General features: G+C 39.7%; 1 protein-coding gene across 2 annotated transcripts in view; it reads right to left on the bottom strand.

The window, feature by feature from the left end:
* Positions 1–17,342, bottom strand: part of FSHR (follicle stimulating hormone receptor) — a 154,096-nt gene that overhangs the window by 48,919 nt on the left and 87,835 nt on the right. For both annotated transcript variants that reach the window (XM_006909605.1, XM_006909606.1), the window contains exon 3: positions 1,289–1,363. In XM_006909605.1, the coding sequence (XP_006909667.1) occupies positions 1,289–1,363 (75 nt within the window). The remainder of the gene's footprint in view (positions 1–1,288; positions 1,364–17,342) is intronic.

Below are 17,342 nucleotides of genomic sequence, written 5' to 3'. Positions count from 1 at the left end.
GGGAAAGAGATTCCGTTAAAATGGACAGGCCAAGTGTGACTCCTGAATAAAGCTGTGTGTGTATGTGTTCTTGTGTGCATCGCACTCTGGTCATTAGACACCGTATATGTATGTGTATGTATATTTCCCACTGATACTCGGCAAAGCCTTAAAACTTTTTAAAAAGATGCAAAAGAGTCAAGAGATTTATGTTCAAGTCCTTATCCTGCTGTGGATTTTGCTGGGCGACTTTAGACAAACCTCGTAACTTCTCTGTGCCTTTCATTGCTCATCTGTAAAATTAGAAAAATGGTTCATTGGCTTTTCTAACTGTGTTTCATGGGAATTTTCTGAGATTATGCTCCACAGAAGAAACCTTACCAGTGAAATTAGTTGAGAATCATTTAATATAATATCCTTCTTAGAGATTCCCATATTATAGGTACTGAGAAGTTTTCCTATAGTAGGTGAATCTAACTTTATTTTCCCAGTGTTTCCTAACCTTATTTGACCGTAGAATCTTTTTTCCCTTTTTCAAACACTTAATAAATTCCCGAGTGTTTAATGATACACACAACCTACTTTGGAAAATCCTGGATCATACTGTCTCTAAAGTCTCTTCTAGCTTCGACAATCTATGATTCTATTCAATCTATGGTAATTATAGACTGATATAGACTGGATCTGTGTAAGTATTGACATGTATGTAAACTAGCATGTCAACAAAAGAAAGGAAATTTGGAATAGTAGAGGAATCAAGGATCATTATGACATACTCTATGCCAGTTGATGCGTTAGATCTAATTTGCATTTATCATCTCATTTATCCATCACAGTGATACTATGAGGCATGGAATTTTATGATTCTCATTTCACAGGTGAGAAATCTAAATCTCAGAATGATTTTGTATCTTGGCCAAGATTTATTGTTGATTATATGGCGTAGGCTAGTATTCAAACTAGGACTGCTCATCTTCAACTACATCATGTGAGAGTAATTTTTGGCTCTGACTGTGGAATAACTTTGAATGTGAGGATGAAATGGAGATACTTGCTGGCAGTCACAGAGCAAGGTTCTTGGGTCTACTATGTAAAAAACTCTGGGAGAGAAGGAATGGGATAAGAGTAGGCTCTGGACTGATACCTGGATCATCATGCAGAAGGACACATGACAGTGCCTTTTGGGCTGACTTTGACATCTTAAAATGAAATTCTAGGGATCTGCAGACAGGGCAGAGCCAGGGCTATAAACAGACTTTAAGGCAATTGCCAAGAATAGTCATGAGCAAACCTCATGGTTCTTGCTTACATTTCATGTAATTTGGGCAGATCGGAGAACACATTTGCCTCTATCACTTCCAAGACATCATTCTGTGAGATCTCTCTGCAAAGAAAGAAGTACAATTCAAGTCAATTCAGTTATACTTCATAAATGGATTTGGGACTCAGCATAGAGCCTTCATGCTTGGGATGATTCATAAGACTCAGAAAATACTGTTTCTGTTCTCAATGAAGTCAGCTATAATAATGAGACAAAATTAATATGTTAGATGCTAATACTTACAAAACAATGAAAGAACAAGCCCAATGCAGTGGCTCAGGTTAGAGGTTGTTCAGAAACATGTAGAAACTGAGGTCTGGAGAGGGAGAGAGACTTGCTTAAAGATATATAGAGAGTATACAGGACGAGAACACTTTAAGTTTCTTACGCACACACACACCAACCACCCTTATCTATGTTCTATTGTGAAAATTGTGAAGTGAACTTTTTCTATATACTTTCTGGCTCAGCAGATCATTTGATCTCTATTGCAACAATTCAACTGATATTTAGGACGAAAGTAGCCATAATTAATATGTAAACGCATGAGCATGACTGTGTTCCAATAAAACCTTATTTATAAAGCAGGTTGAATTTGGTACCATGGTTGTACTTCGGTAGCCCTGCCCTAGACCATAGAGTCAAGTTTTTCTCTCTGCTAATCTGGCTGTGGGAGATGAGAACCTCAATTCAGTCTCTTTTATATAAACATGGATTTAAATCCCTTCCCCATTCATGCAATTATCCAAGTGGGATTAATACTACAAGGCCTTTGGCATTAATATTGTCTTGGCCTAAAATACCCTCAAAAGATCCTTAAGGTCCCAGCTTTCTCCCTCCGGGAGTAATTTGAGAACAGTGGAGAATGAGGTCCACTGTGCAGAAGCCCAGAGCTTGTGAGGAGTGTGGGCGGCTTAATCAGTTAATGTTTATAAAGTGGCTCACAGATGAAATGTGCTATTAGGCCTCCTGAGGAAGACTCTCACGCAGTTTTAATGCAAGAGCTGAAAGTGTCTCAGGAAATTTCCTAGGCAGCAGACATTCAGAATGGCTGAGGCAGAAGCACTGTCTGCTGGCCTAAGATTTAGCTGAAGAGCTCTGAAAAGGCTCTTGATGGAGGAACAGTCTGGAGGGCAGAGCAAGGCAGGAAGACACTTTGTGGGGGAGAGGAAATGTGACAGTGAGCAACAGCTACCTAGGCATAGGGGGCCGATGACACTTGGGGGTAAGGTCATTTCTTACAAGTCTTTATGAGTGAGGAGATGTTCTGTGGGAGAAAAGTGCCTCTTACTCTATGATAGCATCTTTCATGATTCATTTGGTAAATTTAAGTCTTCACAATTTTCACAGTAGAACATAGATAAAGGTGGTGTGTGTGTATGTAAGAAAACATGTTGACCATTGACTGTTTATTTTGCTCTTCTGTCCTGCAAGTGGAAAGAGGGCTGGGAGATAGGGGAATGAGGAGCAGGAAAGGGGTGGTAGACTTAGAAAAATAAGATGTTTATTTGAACACTTTAAGAAGGAATGAAAGACTTGCACAGGTAAAGAATAACACTTGGAAGAAAGAACTAGAATATAGAGAGGTGTTTAAATGCAAATGGGGCCGTATTTCCAAAAGCTATTTCCAGGCTCATTTACATTTACCGGTTGGTTTGGTCACCACTCGTGATAATTTCTCAGCCTACTCTCTTGCCTAAAAGGTAGACACATTTCTTCTTAAAAGAAAACTAAAAATTACTAGAACAAACAAGCCAGAACCACTTATAAATTATTTGAGAAGGTGGTACATATTTTATGGCCTTGATTTCAAAGACAGGGTGAGTGTTGGGGCTGGGTGGAGGCGGGGGAGCTCTGCCTGGGTGAGAGTTGTGGGAAGGTGAACGGTGTGCCATAGTGGAAAAGTACCCCACTGAAAAATACAGTTTAACTCAGTTCTGTCCCTAGTTATTTCTGTTATCACTTATTAGGTGTCTACTATTTACTAGCCACTCTACAACTTTCTCTCCAATCCTTTCCACGGGCCCATGAAGTTGGTCTTTTGATTTCTGTGTTAACAGCCTGTACATAGAACCAGTTCTGGCTGACTGCAGGGTTGGAACACTTTCTTCTACATACCGTGCCTCCCAGGCCACGTTGGGCCCAGTATTTCCACTCCTATATTTTTACTCAAGAGAAATAAAAATTTATGCCTTCACAAAGACCGTACACAAATGTTCACAGCATCTTTATTTGTAATAGCCCCAAATTGGAAAAAACTCAGTGGGTAAACTATGGAATATCCATGCAATGGATTACTACTCATCAATAAATGGAACAAATTACTGATTTATCATTATCGAATCTTTAAACAATTATGCCGAGTGAAAGAATGCAGAAATAAAAGAATGTATACTATATGATTCCATTTATATGAGGTTCTAAAACAGGAAAAACTGATCTACAGGGACGAAATCAAGGTAATTGTTGCCTGAGGCCTAGGATCGAGGTTGCTGAGAGGAAAGAGGCATATATAAGTGTGTGTGTGTGTGTGTGTGTGTGTGTGTGTGTCCATAAATACAAACATACTCTTATCTAACTTTAAACATATTGAAGTGGATGGATATATTTTATTGTATAGAAAACATACCTTAAATTTATTTGAAAAATGTCTTTTATTCAACGGAAGTAGAGTAAAACTCCAATCCGTGTTTTGAGAACTCTGAATTAAGAGAACAATAGTGATTCTGTGTTAGGTTCCTTCCCTTTAGCTGTTTCACTTCCCTTCCCCCATCTATAAAGTGAATAGTTGGACTAGGTGGGAGTTTCTCAACTCTGGCTGCACATTAGATTCTTCTGCTTTATCTTTAAAAAATTCCAAAGCCTGGGTCCACACCAGAGAATTGGATTTAGTTAGTCTGGGGTTTGAGTGTGACATTTTTCCCCCTCCATTTAATCCTCTAAGCCATGGTGGTTCTGATGTGCATGAAAGATTGAGAACTACTGGATGAGATGATCGCTAAGTTCCCTTTTAGATCGAGGATTTCTGTCTTAAAATTTACTTCAGGAGCAAGGGCCAATTTTCTGCTAAGACAATAAATTCAACAAATAAGGTTCTTGGAGCTCAAGAGGCAATGAGACAAAATAGTAGCAAGAGGAACCCGGAGAAAGAACCTGGAGGTAGGAGTAAAATAAAGGAGGCACTGGTTAGGTTTAGTTTTCATAAGTAAAAAAATTTAGTCAAAGCATTATAACATTTCAAACATAAAATGTGTAACAAGAGATGTGGAAAGTATGTAGTAACACCTTACATTTGGTTAGTATTGATAATTGACAAAGTATTTTTTTTCTATGCATAGCTTTCCTTCATTTTCAGTGCACCTATATAACTTAGAGTTAGTGCAGCCAATACTGTCTTTAGTGAGGTTAACAGAGGTGACTTGGCTTGGTTAAAATAATATACAATTGTGAGGATGACTCAACTGGTCTTTGAAGGGAGGATGTGGAATCTACATCCAAAGAACTTACATAATTAAGAAATCGTTCTTTGTCTCAAAAGATTCAGTTAAGACTTTTTTGCAGTTATAACAAATCATTACAGTTGGCACAGTTCATGGTGTGATGGTGTTTCTTTATAGTCAAAGGTAAAGGGATCATGGGAGAGGAGAGCTCTAGGGATGTAATAGGTCACAATTACATTGTGATCCGGTGGTGGTCTATATGATAAAACTGTTTTCCTGATAATGCACAAGTATAGTTTTTCACTCTCATTCTACAGCCACACAGTGGAGTCCTACTTGATGTGTGATGTGGCAACAGCTACAACACAGAAACAGATATGAGAATGCATCTGTTTTCTATCAAGTCAGATGTTAAAATTTTTTGCAAATATGTAAAACCATGATACTCTTCTTACTAATATTTTTTGAAAAGATGGTTATTTTGCATAAAAACTTACTTATGTTAACATCCACAGATCTATTGTTGTTTCTAAATTAACCAACAAATAAATAAAATATTTCCCAGTTTTAATTTCTAGTCTGGCAAATGTTGGCAGCTTTAACTCACAAAGGCAAAATCCCTTTGGTGTCTTTAATAACTTTTAGGAGTGTAGACATCCTGAGACCAAAAGGTTTGGGAACTGTCTAATGTAGACATTGAACGCTGCTCTTCTTGGGTGAGGGAGCCTGACCTTGTGGAAAGCTTATTTCTAGGACAGTGCTTCTCAATTATTCCTGTACATATGAATCATCTGGGAATCTTGTTAAAATGCAGATTCTCAGAAGATCTTAAGTGGGGCCTGAAGTTCTGTATTTCCAATACCTCAGGTAAGTGGACGATTCTGGTCTTCAGCTCACACTTTGGATTGCAAAGGTTCTTTAGAAGAATGGTAATAACACCCCACCAGACCTTTTCCCCAACACACAAATATGGGCGAATGTGAAACGCATGATAGAGGAGCCCAAATCACCTTAAGAGGAACAAAGTTCTTTATTTTAAAAAACCCACTTCCCCTCTACAGAGCCTTCCCTTACTCTGTCATCACTGTCATTTTCCTGTCCTCTGTGTTCCCACAAGACTTCTCTCATTTCTCAGTTTAAGCAATTACAATGTCATTTTGCCATTGCTTTTTTTTTTTTTTTTGATGGGGTGGAGGACCAGGGTGGAGGTCATTGTCTAATTACCCAACCTGACTTTGTATTCTTGGATGGTATCTTATTCATCTATCTTTGTATCTCCCGCATCTAGTGATGAGTTGGCAGGTAATCAGTACTCAACAAATGTTTAGTGGATGGATAGACAGATGAAGGAAAAGTAGTCTTCAGGTCCAGAAATGGCATCTACAAAACTGCAAAGGAGATAAATTTTGTCTTTGGTGTTCATTCACCATTTTTTCTGTAGGCAGCATGACTAAGGTCCAGTAAATGTTGGTGAAGGCTAGCTTCTCTGTAAGTTAGGCTTCTGTCCCAATGGTTTTTACATTTGATATAGCATGCAAGCTATGTAGTAGGCACATACAGGTCTCCTGTACTAATAGCATCTAGATGCCTTTAGCTCTACCTCTCTGGGTCCCAGATGGGGTCCTTGAATTGACATAACATCTATAGCAGAGAAAACAGGGAAGATGACTGATGTGACCGTCGTCAGGGTGGTAAAGCATTTGTTTGGGGTTAGAGAAGATGAACTTCAAAGTCCTTTCTGTGCATGAAATTTCATGTTTCTTTGCAGAAAAAGGAGATGTACATGCATGAGGTATTGGGGGTTATTTGGGTCATTCTGTCTGAGTGAGTTTCAGAGCCACAATCAAATTCTCCAGATTTGCATTCTTCTGGTCAATGGAATGGTATTGATATACAAGTACAGGCATACTTTGTAGTTATCGTGGGTTTGGTTCCAGATCACTACAACAAAGCAAGTCATAATCTTTTCTCTGGTGGAGAATCTTGCCTTTGATTTGTAAAATATGCAACATTGCCAAGCACAATAAAGTGAAGCACAGTAAAACGAGCTATGCCTGCACACTTGATGGACGAGTGGGGAGTGCGGTTTCAGTAGGAAGGACATTAGGGAGTGAATGAGCATGTAGAATTCAGCCAGGTCCAGCATAAAATCTCAAGTGGTATTAATTTGTCCACCATTTCACCTGATACTCATCTGTCAAATGCTCGGATAGTTTCATTCAGAGCAGAATTGCTATGGGTTTATGAGATAAACAATTATGACCAGCAGTTAAAGGTTTCACTAGAATTTCAACAACATCTATGAATTGGAGAACAGGTTGTACTTAGAAATCAAATACTCACAAAAATGTCTTATTTGATTTTTTTTTTTTCTGATATGGGAGATATTCTCCAACTGGATCTTCTCTATCTTTTCCCTCCTCCCCTGACTCTCCACACAGCATTTTTCTCTAGTTAGTATATCCAATATACCCCTCCCTAACTGAGCACATTAGGAGATTCATTTGCATTAAAATATTTTTAATGTCCACTGAGTCAAATTTCTTTTTTGTTTTTAATAATCTCAGACTAAATTTAGTTGACTCTTTTTCTCCCTGAGTTCCCTGTGGTCCAGGATCTCCCAGCACTCAATCACAGCCCTCACAAACTGCATTGGGTTTGCACTCTGGTTTTTCTCCTTCACTAGGCAAAGAACTCATAGAGGACAGCGACATTGCCTTTTATCTTAGTATTCCTGCTCTCAGCCATGTGTTTGCTAAAAGAATGAATTCTCTTTGAAAGATTATAAAAGATTTTCCACCTTTGCTCTTGTACAGTAAAGCTGCATTCTTGAAAACTTGCAGTAAACAGAGTAATTGCAAATCAAATAGTGTATTAGCACAGGAAGGAAGCTTCCTGTTTAGGAGAACCTTGGAGTGAATCTTTAAAATGGTGAAGAATGAATTCAGCAAATGTTTAACAAATTTTGATCAAGCAGCTTTTGTGTTTCAGGCACTAGACTCAGTGCAGAGGATCTAAAGATGAATAAAATGGGTCCTGAGTTTTATCAGTCAAGTGAGTCTAGTATTTTAGAGTTTCCTTAACTGGGTGCTATCTTTATTTGATGAACTACATCTGAGTTACTGGAAAAAATAAAATGGATTTTTGGCATGTTGTATTTGAATATAATTACAGATATATAAATAATGATATACTTTTATAAGTAGTATACAGTATAAAAATTATACATGTATTACATTAAATATGTTATATATATGATTATATATTATACACATGTGATATCTATAACATATTTTATATATATATGAAATAAGTGATTTTCTGTATTTCTACCATATGTCTATTCCCCCAGTTCTGGAAATGTGCTATGCTATATAATTTAAGTAAAGACAGAACAGGGCAGGTGAAAATTCCCATGAAAATGAATTCCAGAAAATTTCATATAACTCTCCAAATATACACTCTCACCCTCATTTAGAATTCCCTTAAAGTCAGATCCAGAGGCTTTACACTAGAGCTCCGGGTTTGAATGCTGCCTCCATTTCTTACTAGTTGTATAACTGTGGCAAGTTATAGTCTTCCCTGCGCTTCAGTTTCGTTGTTTGTAAAATAGGAATAATAACTACCTCACAGGGTTGTCAAAGGGATTAAATCAGATGGTGTGTGTGAAAGCACAGTGCTTTTCCTGTGGTAAACTCAGATGTCACTGTGCCTGCCTGACAGCCTGCCTTCTTTTCTTTGGAGAGCTTAAGACTGAATTCCTCTGCAGCTGGGAAACACTGGGCTAGCCGACCACTGTGCTGGGGAGAATGGTACTAGCAAAGGTCCTAGGAATGCTTCTTTAATCTGCATCTACAGATCATTTAAATTCTTAAACCAGGCATTATCTCAAACTCCATTCTGAGCCTTACCCATAGTGAGGGCTGCCTTTTGGTCTGTTGGCCAACAAAAGAGGTTAGGCAGAGCTCGTCGGCACCCCAACAAAGATGCCTCCATCACTGACGTCACAACCTGGAAAACGTACTGTTTTCTTCAGGGGAGGGCAAAAACAGGGTGGGGCATTGCCAAAGGGCTCCTCTCACCTCCTCAGATGGCAACAGGTTGTTGCCTTCCTTTCCTGACATGTCCCATCTGTTTCCTTCTCCTGGACAAGGTGAGTCCTTGCTAAATATGCTCTAAAGATGTCCCCCAAATGAGACCGAGCTAAAAGCACTCTTAGTGAGTCCCCCTAATTCAGTCATCTGAATTCGATTCAGTCACTTTCAAATATGTCAATAACAAACTATTGTGTCCATTTTTAGTTTTGTTTTAATTTAAAATATTATTCCAAAATATAGATTATTATTTATTTCCTTCACTTCCTTCAGCAGATGAGGAAAGAGGCTAAAATTCGCAGTCATAATAGCTAACATTTATTACACATTCATTATGTGCTAGGCATTTTTTCTGTGTTTTACATTTATTAATCTGCTAATCCTCATAACAACCCTATGAAGTAAGTACCATTCTTAGCTCCTTTATACAAGAGGAAAAAGAGACACAAAGAGCCAGTAAGTGAAGTTGATCTAGGCTGTGAACCCACAATTCACAGGGCCTCAGATGGCAGAAATCAGATATGTCTTATTTCTAGTGACTTAGAAAATTATTTCCATTTCAAAAAATCCTGTTGTTTTTCTTTCAATGGCACAGAAATATTTTTGGAGCAATATACCTATAAAACAACTAAATACCACCCCCTTTCTCCATAGTGCATGGTACTAGAGTTCTGGGAAAGCAATAATTAAGTCAATATATGCATTTACCTTCCACAGACAAATCAAAGTCCCAAGCAGTGACTCATATGACAGGCTCTTTTTAGTACATTCTCTATGCAAATATAAAGCATGGAAGACAGTAAAAAGCAGTGCCCCTGCCTTTCAAGAATCTGCAGTTTAGAAGCAACATGCGTGAGAAGTTGGGAATGTGAAGTCAATAGAATAGAAGTGGAGAAAATTGTGGCAGGGATGCCAAGTGCCAAACACAGCAGAGTAAACAGTGGAGATTCAATACATTTTATCATTTCCTACCATATACAGTATTTTCCCTTTCACAGCCTCTCTAGATGTCATCATTTCTCAAGGTCTGTCTAAGCTTTCCCTGTTAGAACTACTCTGTCGCGGCTTTTCATGCCACTGGAACAAGTTTTTCTCTGATACCAGAGTCCCATGTCTGCAACTGCCAAAGCCATATTCTACTACATGTTCTGCAAACCTTCCATGGACAACTGGTCTAGAGTAGGCTTATTATTTTCCCCTCCCAGCTCTCTTGCCCTCCCCAATTACAGCCACAGCCAACAGTCCATCCCTTTTGGTTCATTGGACCAATCCAAGCTTTAAGTACTGGGGTTATCTCTGATGACTCTTCAACGTTTAACAGATCCTAAATCCTCTCAGTTAATTTTTTCAGTATTTCTTGCAAATGTCCCTTCATTTCCCACTATCGTTATTATAATTATGGCTCTTTGCAATTTCCGTTAGACCAGCAGTTCTTAAGTAGTGTGATGACTCAAGAGTGGTTTGATGTGGGTCATGAGTCATCTTTTTTCAAACAAGTGTCCCAGTGATTTACTTAAAAAATTGGATTCAAGTTTACATATAGACTATGCAAGAAAATAAAAATGGAGTGGCTAGTTGAGAAAAGGGTGAGGTGGAGGATGATGGCTAAGAATTCATCTCTGCCTGGATACAGGAGTGTAGTTAGTACTTATGCTTGGGAGCCATGAGTAAGATTGTTGTTTGGGAAAGCAAATGGATTTAAAAGAGTGTGATAAAAAGTAAAGGATGGAGAAAGCAGAAGGGAAAGGGAATGAGATTTTCTGGAGGTAGAATGATATTAGAGGTAGAAGTTAGAAAAGGTAGACAATTATTACTCTGTGTATACCTCTCAGAAATTTTTTAGACATCAATTCATTGAGTTATAAGTGATGAAAGGAAAGGGGTTGGGATGGTAATAAGGGAATGGATACTGTGTGTTGAGAAGACAGGGAACAGACATTGATTGGATCATTTGGCTTCAGTGTGATCTGACAGTTTCAGCAGAGGCCAAAGAAAGGGAGGTGAGAAGGTTCGAGGGGCCTCTGACACACAGGGAATGGTAACTTGTCTATAGGTTTGGGACACTTGTGAGTTTGATCTGTGCAACTTGAGGCAGCAAGAATAATGACGATGGTGATACTTGATCTTTATTAGACGTTTGCTGTGTAGCAGGCATAGCGCTAAATGCTCTGCAAGGGTAATCTCATTAATAGCCTTCTCTTGTGAAGGTCCTGCTCACTCGTATTTGTCTTAGTTCATATGCACATGTGAGTGGCAGAATGAACCTGGAAGCCAGATAGGCCTGGATTCAAATTCTAGCTTTATTATTGCCTAGTTGTGTGGCCTTAGGCAATTCAGCTACCCCCCATAAGATTTATTTCAATAGATGTAATTATAACTACCTGTTAGGGTTTTTATGAGAATTGCTGATACAATATGTGGCATGAAGAGCTTTCTAGTTGTCCACCAAAATCTATTTTTCCCCTTCATATTTCTGGGTGTACAGCTAGACTATAATTCCAGGCCAATCTTGCTGTAGGTATTGCCTGTTGGGAGAGGGCTCCTCCCATGGAATGTGAGCGGAAGTGATGTGTGCCACCCGAGGCCTGGCTCAGACCCATCATGTGTGCTCTTCCGTGCTCTGTCTCCCATCTGACTTGGCCGAGGTGCTGAGGGCAACCTTGGAAGCCATGATTGAAGGTGATGAATCTGCTGTTGCCCGGGATCCTAAATAAAGTGCTGAGGAACACCACCCTGCACTGCTAGGTGAGAAAGAAAGAAACTTGTTCTTAAAGTCTCTGGCATTTTGGAGTTTGTCATTGTCATCTATCTGCTCTAACACAAGGTAAGAGTCTAGCACTCTGCACGGTATCTAGTATTTGCTTAACAAATGATCCTCCCATTAGGTATGAGTTTTGCATTTACCATCTGATGAAAAATGGGTATATACAATAAGTGTTGAGTAAATTTTTGTTGGTTGATTAATTAGGAATCATGTAGGAGCATTGCTTGGCCAAAGGGGAAAGAAACAACCAACCAAAAAATTCCCCTCAAAACTAAGTCTGTGTTTGACCTCACTTAGCCAGAGACTTCTCTTTAGTGACACAGTATTTACTACCTGTGATTAAATTACTTGGCCTCTTGCAGTGAGCACACCAGGTGGCTGCTCCTTATTGAATTATGGGCTCTTGGCTTTTCTTCAATTATTTCATGGGAAAAAAACCACCCTAGCATGCCAGAAAGAACAACGTTTTAACAATGGGGACCACTAAATCCATTAGCACACATACTCTGGGAGGTGTTCAGGTTAAGAAATTTGAACCCCTAGCTCTCTAAACTGAAGCAGTGTGGAGCTGCATGAAGAGGTGAGGTCTCTTGAGTGGGCAAGAGGAAGTCCTTCATCACTTTAGCAAATCACTGGAGCTCTCTGAGATCACTTTCTGCTGTAAAATGTTGCTAAGAGTCTCTGTCCCTCAGTACATTTTATACTCAATCCTCTGTAGTTGGCTGGGCTATTGAAGATCATATGAATAATGCATGTCATGCAGGAGGGAAAAAGCACATAGTGTTATGGAAAGGTTATGCTTCTTACTATTATTTTTATTACTTCACTGGAGCCAGGAGACCTAGGTTCCAGTCCTGACTCTGCCATTAATTAACCATTCTCCTTGAGTCAAATTGGTTACCTTCTCTGGGCCTTTGTTCCTCATCTATAAAACAGCAATATTGATTCAGACAATCTTGTGGGTTCCTTCTAGCCCTAGAATTCAGTGATTTTAATTATTTCTGTGATTCTCTTATTAAAAGGCAGCCAGTCACATTGTCTGCAGTCCTCTAGGACAGCCAGCTTCCATTTCTAACAAGCTGGGGAGGGGCTCTGTGAAACCTTCTCCTTGAGGCACTGCACCTGTTCCATTGGGAGCAGCTCTATGGGCACACCTGTGAGGGAGTAGCAGCAGGGTAGCTAGCAAGAGCCATTCTCCCTGAGCCCTGGATAAGGAGAGAAAGTACCCCTGGCCTGAGCCATTTTTCTCCTGAAGACTGTTTGTTTTACTGTCAGCTTAAAGAGGGCTCCATTGATCTTCCTGTAAGCCAGTGTTGATTTCTCCCATGTCACATATCCCAAGCTTCTTTACCAAAGAAACACCAAATGTGTGTGTGTGTGGTCATTGTTGGCTACCCTTTCCACTTCTGTCACCCCACAGCACCCCAAAATCGTCTTTAGTAATCTCTCTGGGATCTATTGTGCCTTTTTTGTTATGCTCGCCACACCTGTAACGTAATCTACCCTCTCCCAACTGGCTTTCATCTTCCCTCCAGCCTCTGTTTTCACTCTGTAATACATAATTACTCTATCTTTTATACCCCTTCATTTTCTGCCTCATTAACTCTTATTCTTGGCACAAAAGTGCCTCCTTTATGGGTTGCAGTGAGGGAACAACGAACTCACATTTGTCTGCTTCTGAATTTGAGTCACAATGATTGTTCTTTTAGCCTTTTTGGAATCCTTGAGTGTAGCACCTGCATAAGTGTCCTGCCGTAAAGCTGTTATCTATTCTGTCCTTTGCAACATTTTCTGAATTTTTTTGAATTTAGAAATTCAGAGGCCTATTTTCACTGACTCCTTATTGAATTGATTTTATATCCATTTCTGAGCAGTAGATCTCCCCATCCCATCCCAAGTAGTAGTCCAAAGCCCCACTCCAGGGCCTCTTTTGCCCCATGTTGGTCCTGAAAGTGTCCCTATTGTTACAACAAAGAGACCTGTGTGGTCAGGACAAAGGAAGAAGTTTTTGAAAAAGAGCTTCCTATTTAGGTGACTTTGCCACTACCTGGAGCAAAATGCCATCATTCTAGAAAGTGCGGAGAATGGATTCTCTTCCAACACGAGTCCAACCCAGCCAGTCAAGGCCACCCCAAGATGCTGGGAATCCTAAACTTTGTTTAGTATATGTTCAGGCCTTTTCTGGGCCTTGGAAACCTTTGTTTAAACAAAGGCTTAGAGAAAAGCAAAACAAAGTACTGCGGAGTTGTTCCAGTTGAGATCTGGGGTGTTGGCCGTGTGGGGCTGAAGAGAACCCGGATCTCCTTCCTCACTTCGGCACTCTCCGAGGGGCTCTTCTGTACCCCGATGCAATTTAATTGTGAAATACACGTTTGTCCTTTACTAAAATAATCTCACGTCTTGAAGATCTTGTTAGGAAGACATCTTTTAGGAAAAGTATTTTGTTCTGTTTTGCCCCCAACATGAGAATTTGAGAGTATCAGCAAAGGAAGGAAGGAACTTCTGTAGCTATCTTCTAGATTTACTTTTCTGCACATGCGTCCTCTCCCCTTTTTAGATAAAGTAACAGGTAAAGTAACAAAGGCACAAGAAGCTATAATTCCATGAGCAAATAATAACTGAGTTGGTCTTGCTCAAGATGTTCTTTACTTGTGATGATAGGGGAGCATTTTTATACATTCATCCAGGTTCTGTCGCATGGGTCTCCTTGCTGGAGCTGTAAAAACAATGATTAAGGCTAACTGACTTGAAGGAACAGGGGATATCTATGTTATAAGCCAGACAACAGAACTAACCTTGCAGACTCTTATGAGCTGTGTGAAACTGGCAAAGTGACAACCTCTCTGAGCCTCAGGTATGAAATATGAAATAAGGACATATATGAAATAAAGACAATAGTATTTACCTTGTAAAACTTTGTGAGGACTAAATGTTACATAACTACACGTTAAGTATCTAAAGCTTAGTAAGTGCTTTAAAAATGGTATTTTTCCTTATTATTTTTTCTAGTGTCTAATGACTGAAGTCTCTTAGGGTCAAGGACTTTGTTACCTGTGCACCCAGCAGGCTCCATAAATGTGTGTCGAACGTACAGACAACAGCTGCAAGGCTTGAAGCCCTTTGCCTTATATTGATTAAAGTAAACATTTACTTTGACCTCACACCTGTGTAGTGGAATAGGAAAAAACCCATACCAATTTTAAGGCCCAATCTTTAAAGTTTTCTCCAAGAAAGCCTTCTCCAACCTTCAAGAATGAAGACAGTTGCCTTCTTCTGAGCTTCCTTAGCACAGTTATTGTCTTTGTCAGAGCATGACTAACAGTCATGCTGGCTGCGCTTCATTCTGTAGGCCCCTGAGGTCTGCAGATGTGGCCACTGTTGAACTCTCAACAGTACAAACCCATTGCATCACACCGAAGGAACAGGTATTAACAATGTTTTAGCATTTTTGGTACCAAATCTCAAAGTCCTTTGCCAACCTCTTCTTCAGTCATATTCAATAGAATACAATTTCTGTCCTCAAGGAGCTTCCAATAGGAAATTGCTTTGTTGTCTTCTCCATGGAGACTGATTTTTAAGGCTTCCTGTTCAGAAAGTGATTGCCGATTGACTAAATTAATAAAAGAAGCAAAAGCTGTTACCTCATTTATCAGTGAAAATGATAAAGCACAGAAAGATTAGATGATTTACCTAAGGCCACGGAGCAAGTTAAAGAAAGAGAAGTAGAACCTGGGTCTGTCAACAACCATGCTGATGTTCTTTCAAGCACACAGTGCAGCATCCTGATGTTTTGGATCTTATACCTAATTTTAAGCCATGAATAGCCACCACCTTCCTGCTTGTCCACGACACATTTACTTTCATTTTTTTCTCCCCCCCTAAAAATATAAGTATTTAGAGGAAAAGAAAAACATTCTGGCCAAACACGCCTTTGGTAGAAATTCTGGGGCCAATTTATTACATCAAATCCTGATTTAGATTTCAGAATTCATTTGAATATATTAGTTTCACAATTCGTATATCTAATTATGTTTTCCTCTGTCACCAACTGCAAGCAATTTCTCCCCTTTTAAGTTCATTGTATCTTTAAATGTAAGACATAAGACACAAGAATTACCATAGCAACTTGCTTTCCAATTAGACTGCAATTGCTGACAATCAATATGATTAGACAAGGTCAGTGACAGAGTAAGCTCCAAAGTGTTTAAAGAGATTTGGGGAGGTGCAGGGACAATGAAGAAATGAGAAAACTATTGGAAAATCTCTCCCCAGAATTGAGTGTGAGTCTTTTTATTTCTAGCTGCTTGTATAACTTAAAGAGGTGTCTTATAGTGGCAACAGTTTGTAGCCTGCCACTAAGAACTGGGGAATGAAGGCTGAGAGATGTGCACTTGAGGTTGGTTTTTATTTCTAGTCCCCAAACACTTTACAAAACTAAAGACTGAGAATCACCAACTTGAAAGTGGAGATAAATAGTAGCTGAAGGGGAAGTTAATAAGCTGTAAATTCAAGGGAGCTGTTTTTAGCTCAGAAAGGGAATGAAGGTATTTGAGAGGCTGTGGGATGGCCCACAACCAAGTTCGTCTGGAGGGGGCTGTGTGAGCAGTGTGGCTCCAGGCTTCATAGGAAGTTTAATTAGCCCCTAATCCTACATCATCTGTGCCCCTTTCAGTGGCTTCCTCTCCTTTCCTCCCTGTACTTATTTCTGCTTTAGAGAAAAATTCACACCAAAGTGTGTGTGTGTCAGACAACAGATTAAAATCTCATTGAGGGGGGAGGAGATTACATTTCAATAGGGAGCAAAGCTTTAACAAAAGAGTTGTTAGGAATATTGGATACAAAGGAGCAGCCAGTGGAAGTGCTTTCAGAGACCTTGGGGCCTTTCTGGAGCCCCTTAAATCACATCTGTGACCTACTATGATTTCATAAAAGCCTGGTCCTCACCCACTCAAGAAAAAGGTGAAAATGAGGTAGCTGTTCTAGAAGCCTAATAGTAGATGTTTCTTAGACACAATGCAACGGGGAAAGCAAACACAAAGCCATGCTCTCTGGGAGTATTTGTGTTAAGGAGACAAGACCCAGAGTCTGGAGGGCTCAGATGATAGATATCCAGTGAGACCGTTTAGAGTGATTAACTTCTTGCCTGACGCTCCCTCTCCCCCTCTCTCTTTGCCCAGCCATTCTCTGACTAAGGATTGAGTGGGAGTAAGCCATGGGAGAGGATGAGAGCTGGCGCTCCTGAAGGCTGCAGACATCAGGCCTTGGATTATCAGAGTATCACTCAATCCCTGACAAGATCCTTGGTAGTTAAGAAAGCTGACCTGCTAGTCTGTGGTTAACATTCCCAACTTTCTCTCCTTCAGCAGAGTCTGTGTGGCCCTCGACACACTTTTAGAGCACAGCTTTGTGTGCAGGATCAACAACTGGCTTCTAGTTTTAGTTTTCCAGCTGCTTATCAGTAATATATATTGGTATATATTTATCAATATAGTAAGGGCTGGAACTTGGGGAAAGTTGCTTTTGGTGTCCTCAGAATCTTGTTTCTACAACTTCTTCCCTTTTTCTGTTCTTCCTTGAGATGCTCAGTACTATCAGGCAGCTCCAGTTTGTCAAGGGAGAAGGTAATGTAAACTATATCTTCCACTAGGATAATTGGTTCTTTTTGACATCTTCCTGTTTTCAAAAGAGAGCCAGGAAAGGGTGATATACTATCACAAAGAATGAAACAGTGATATTGGCAGTTC

Source organism: Pteropus alecto, unplaced genomic scaffold (assembly GCF_000325575.1).
Source record: "Pteropus alecto unplaced genomic scaffold, ASM32557v1 scaffold131, whole genome shotgun sequence".
Classification (NCBI taxonomy): Eukaryota; Metazoa; Chordata; class Mammalia; order Chiroptera; family Pteropodidae; genus Pteropus; species Pteropus alecto.
The sequence above is the reverse complement of the archived record's forward strand: the minus strand, read 5'-3'. Positions and strand labels throughout refer to the sequence as shown.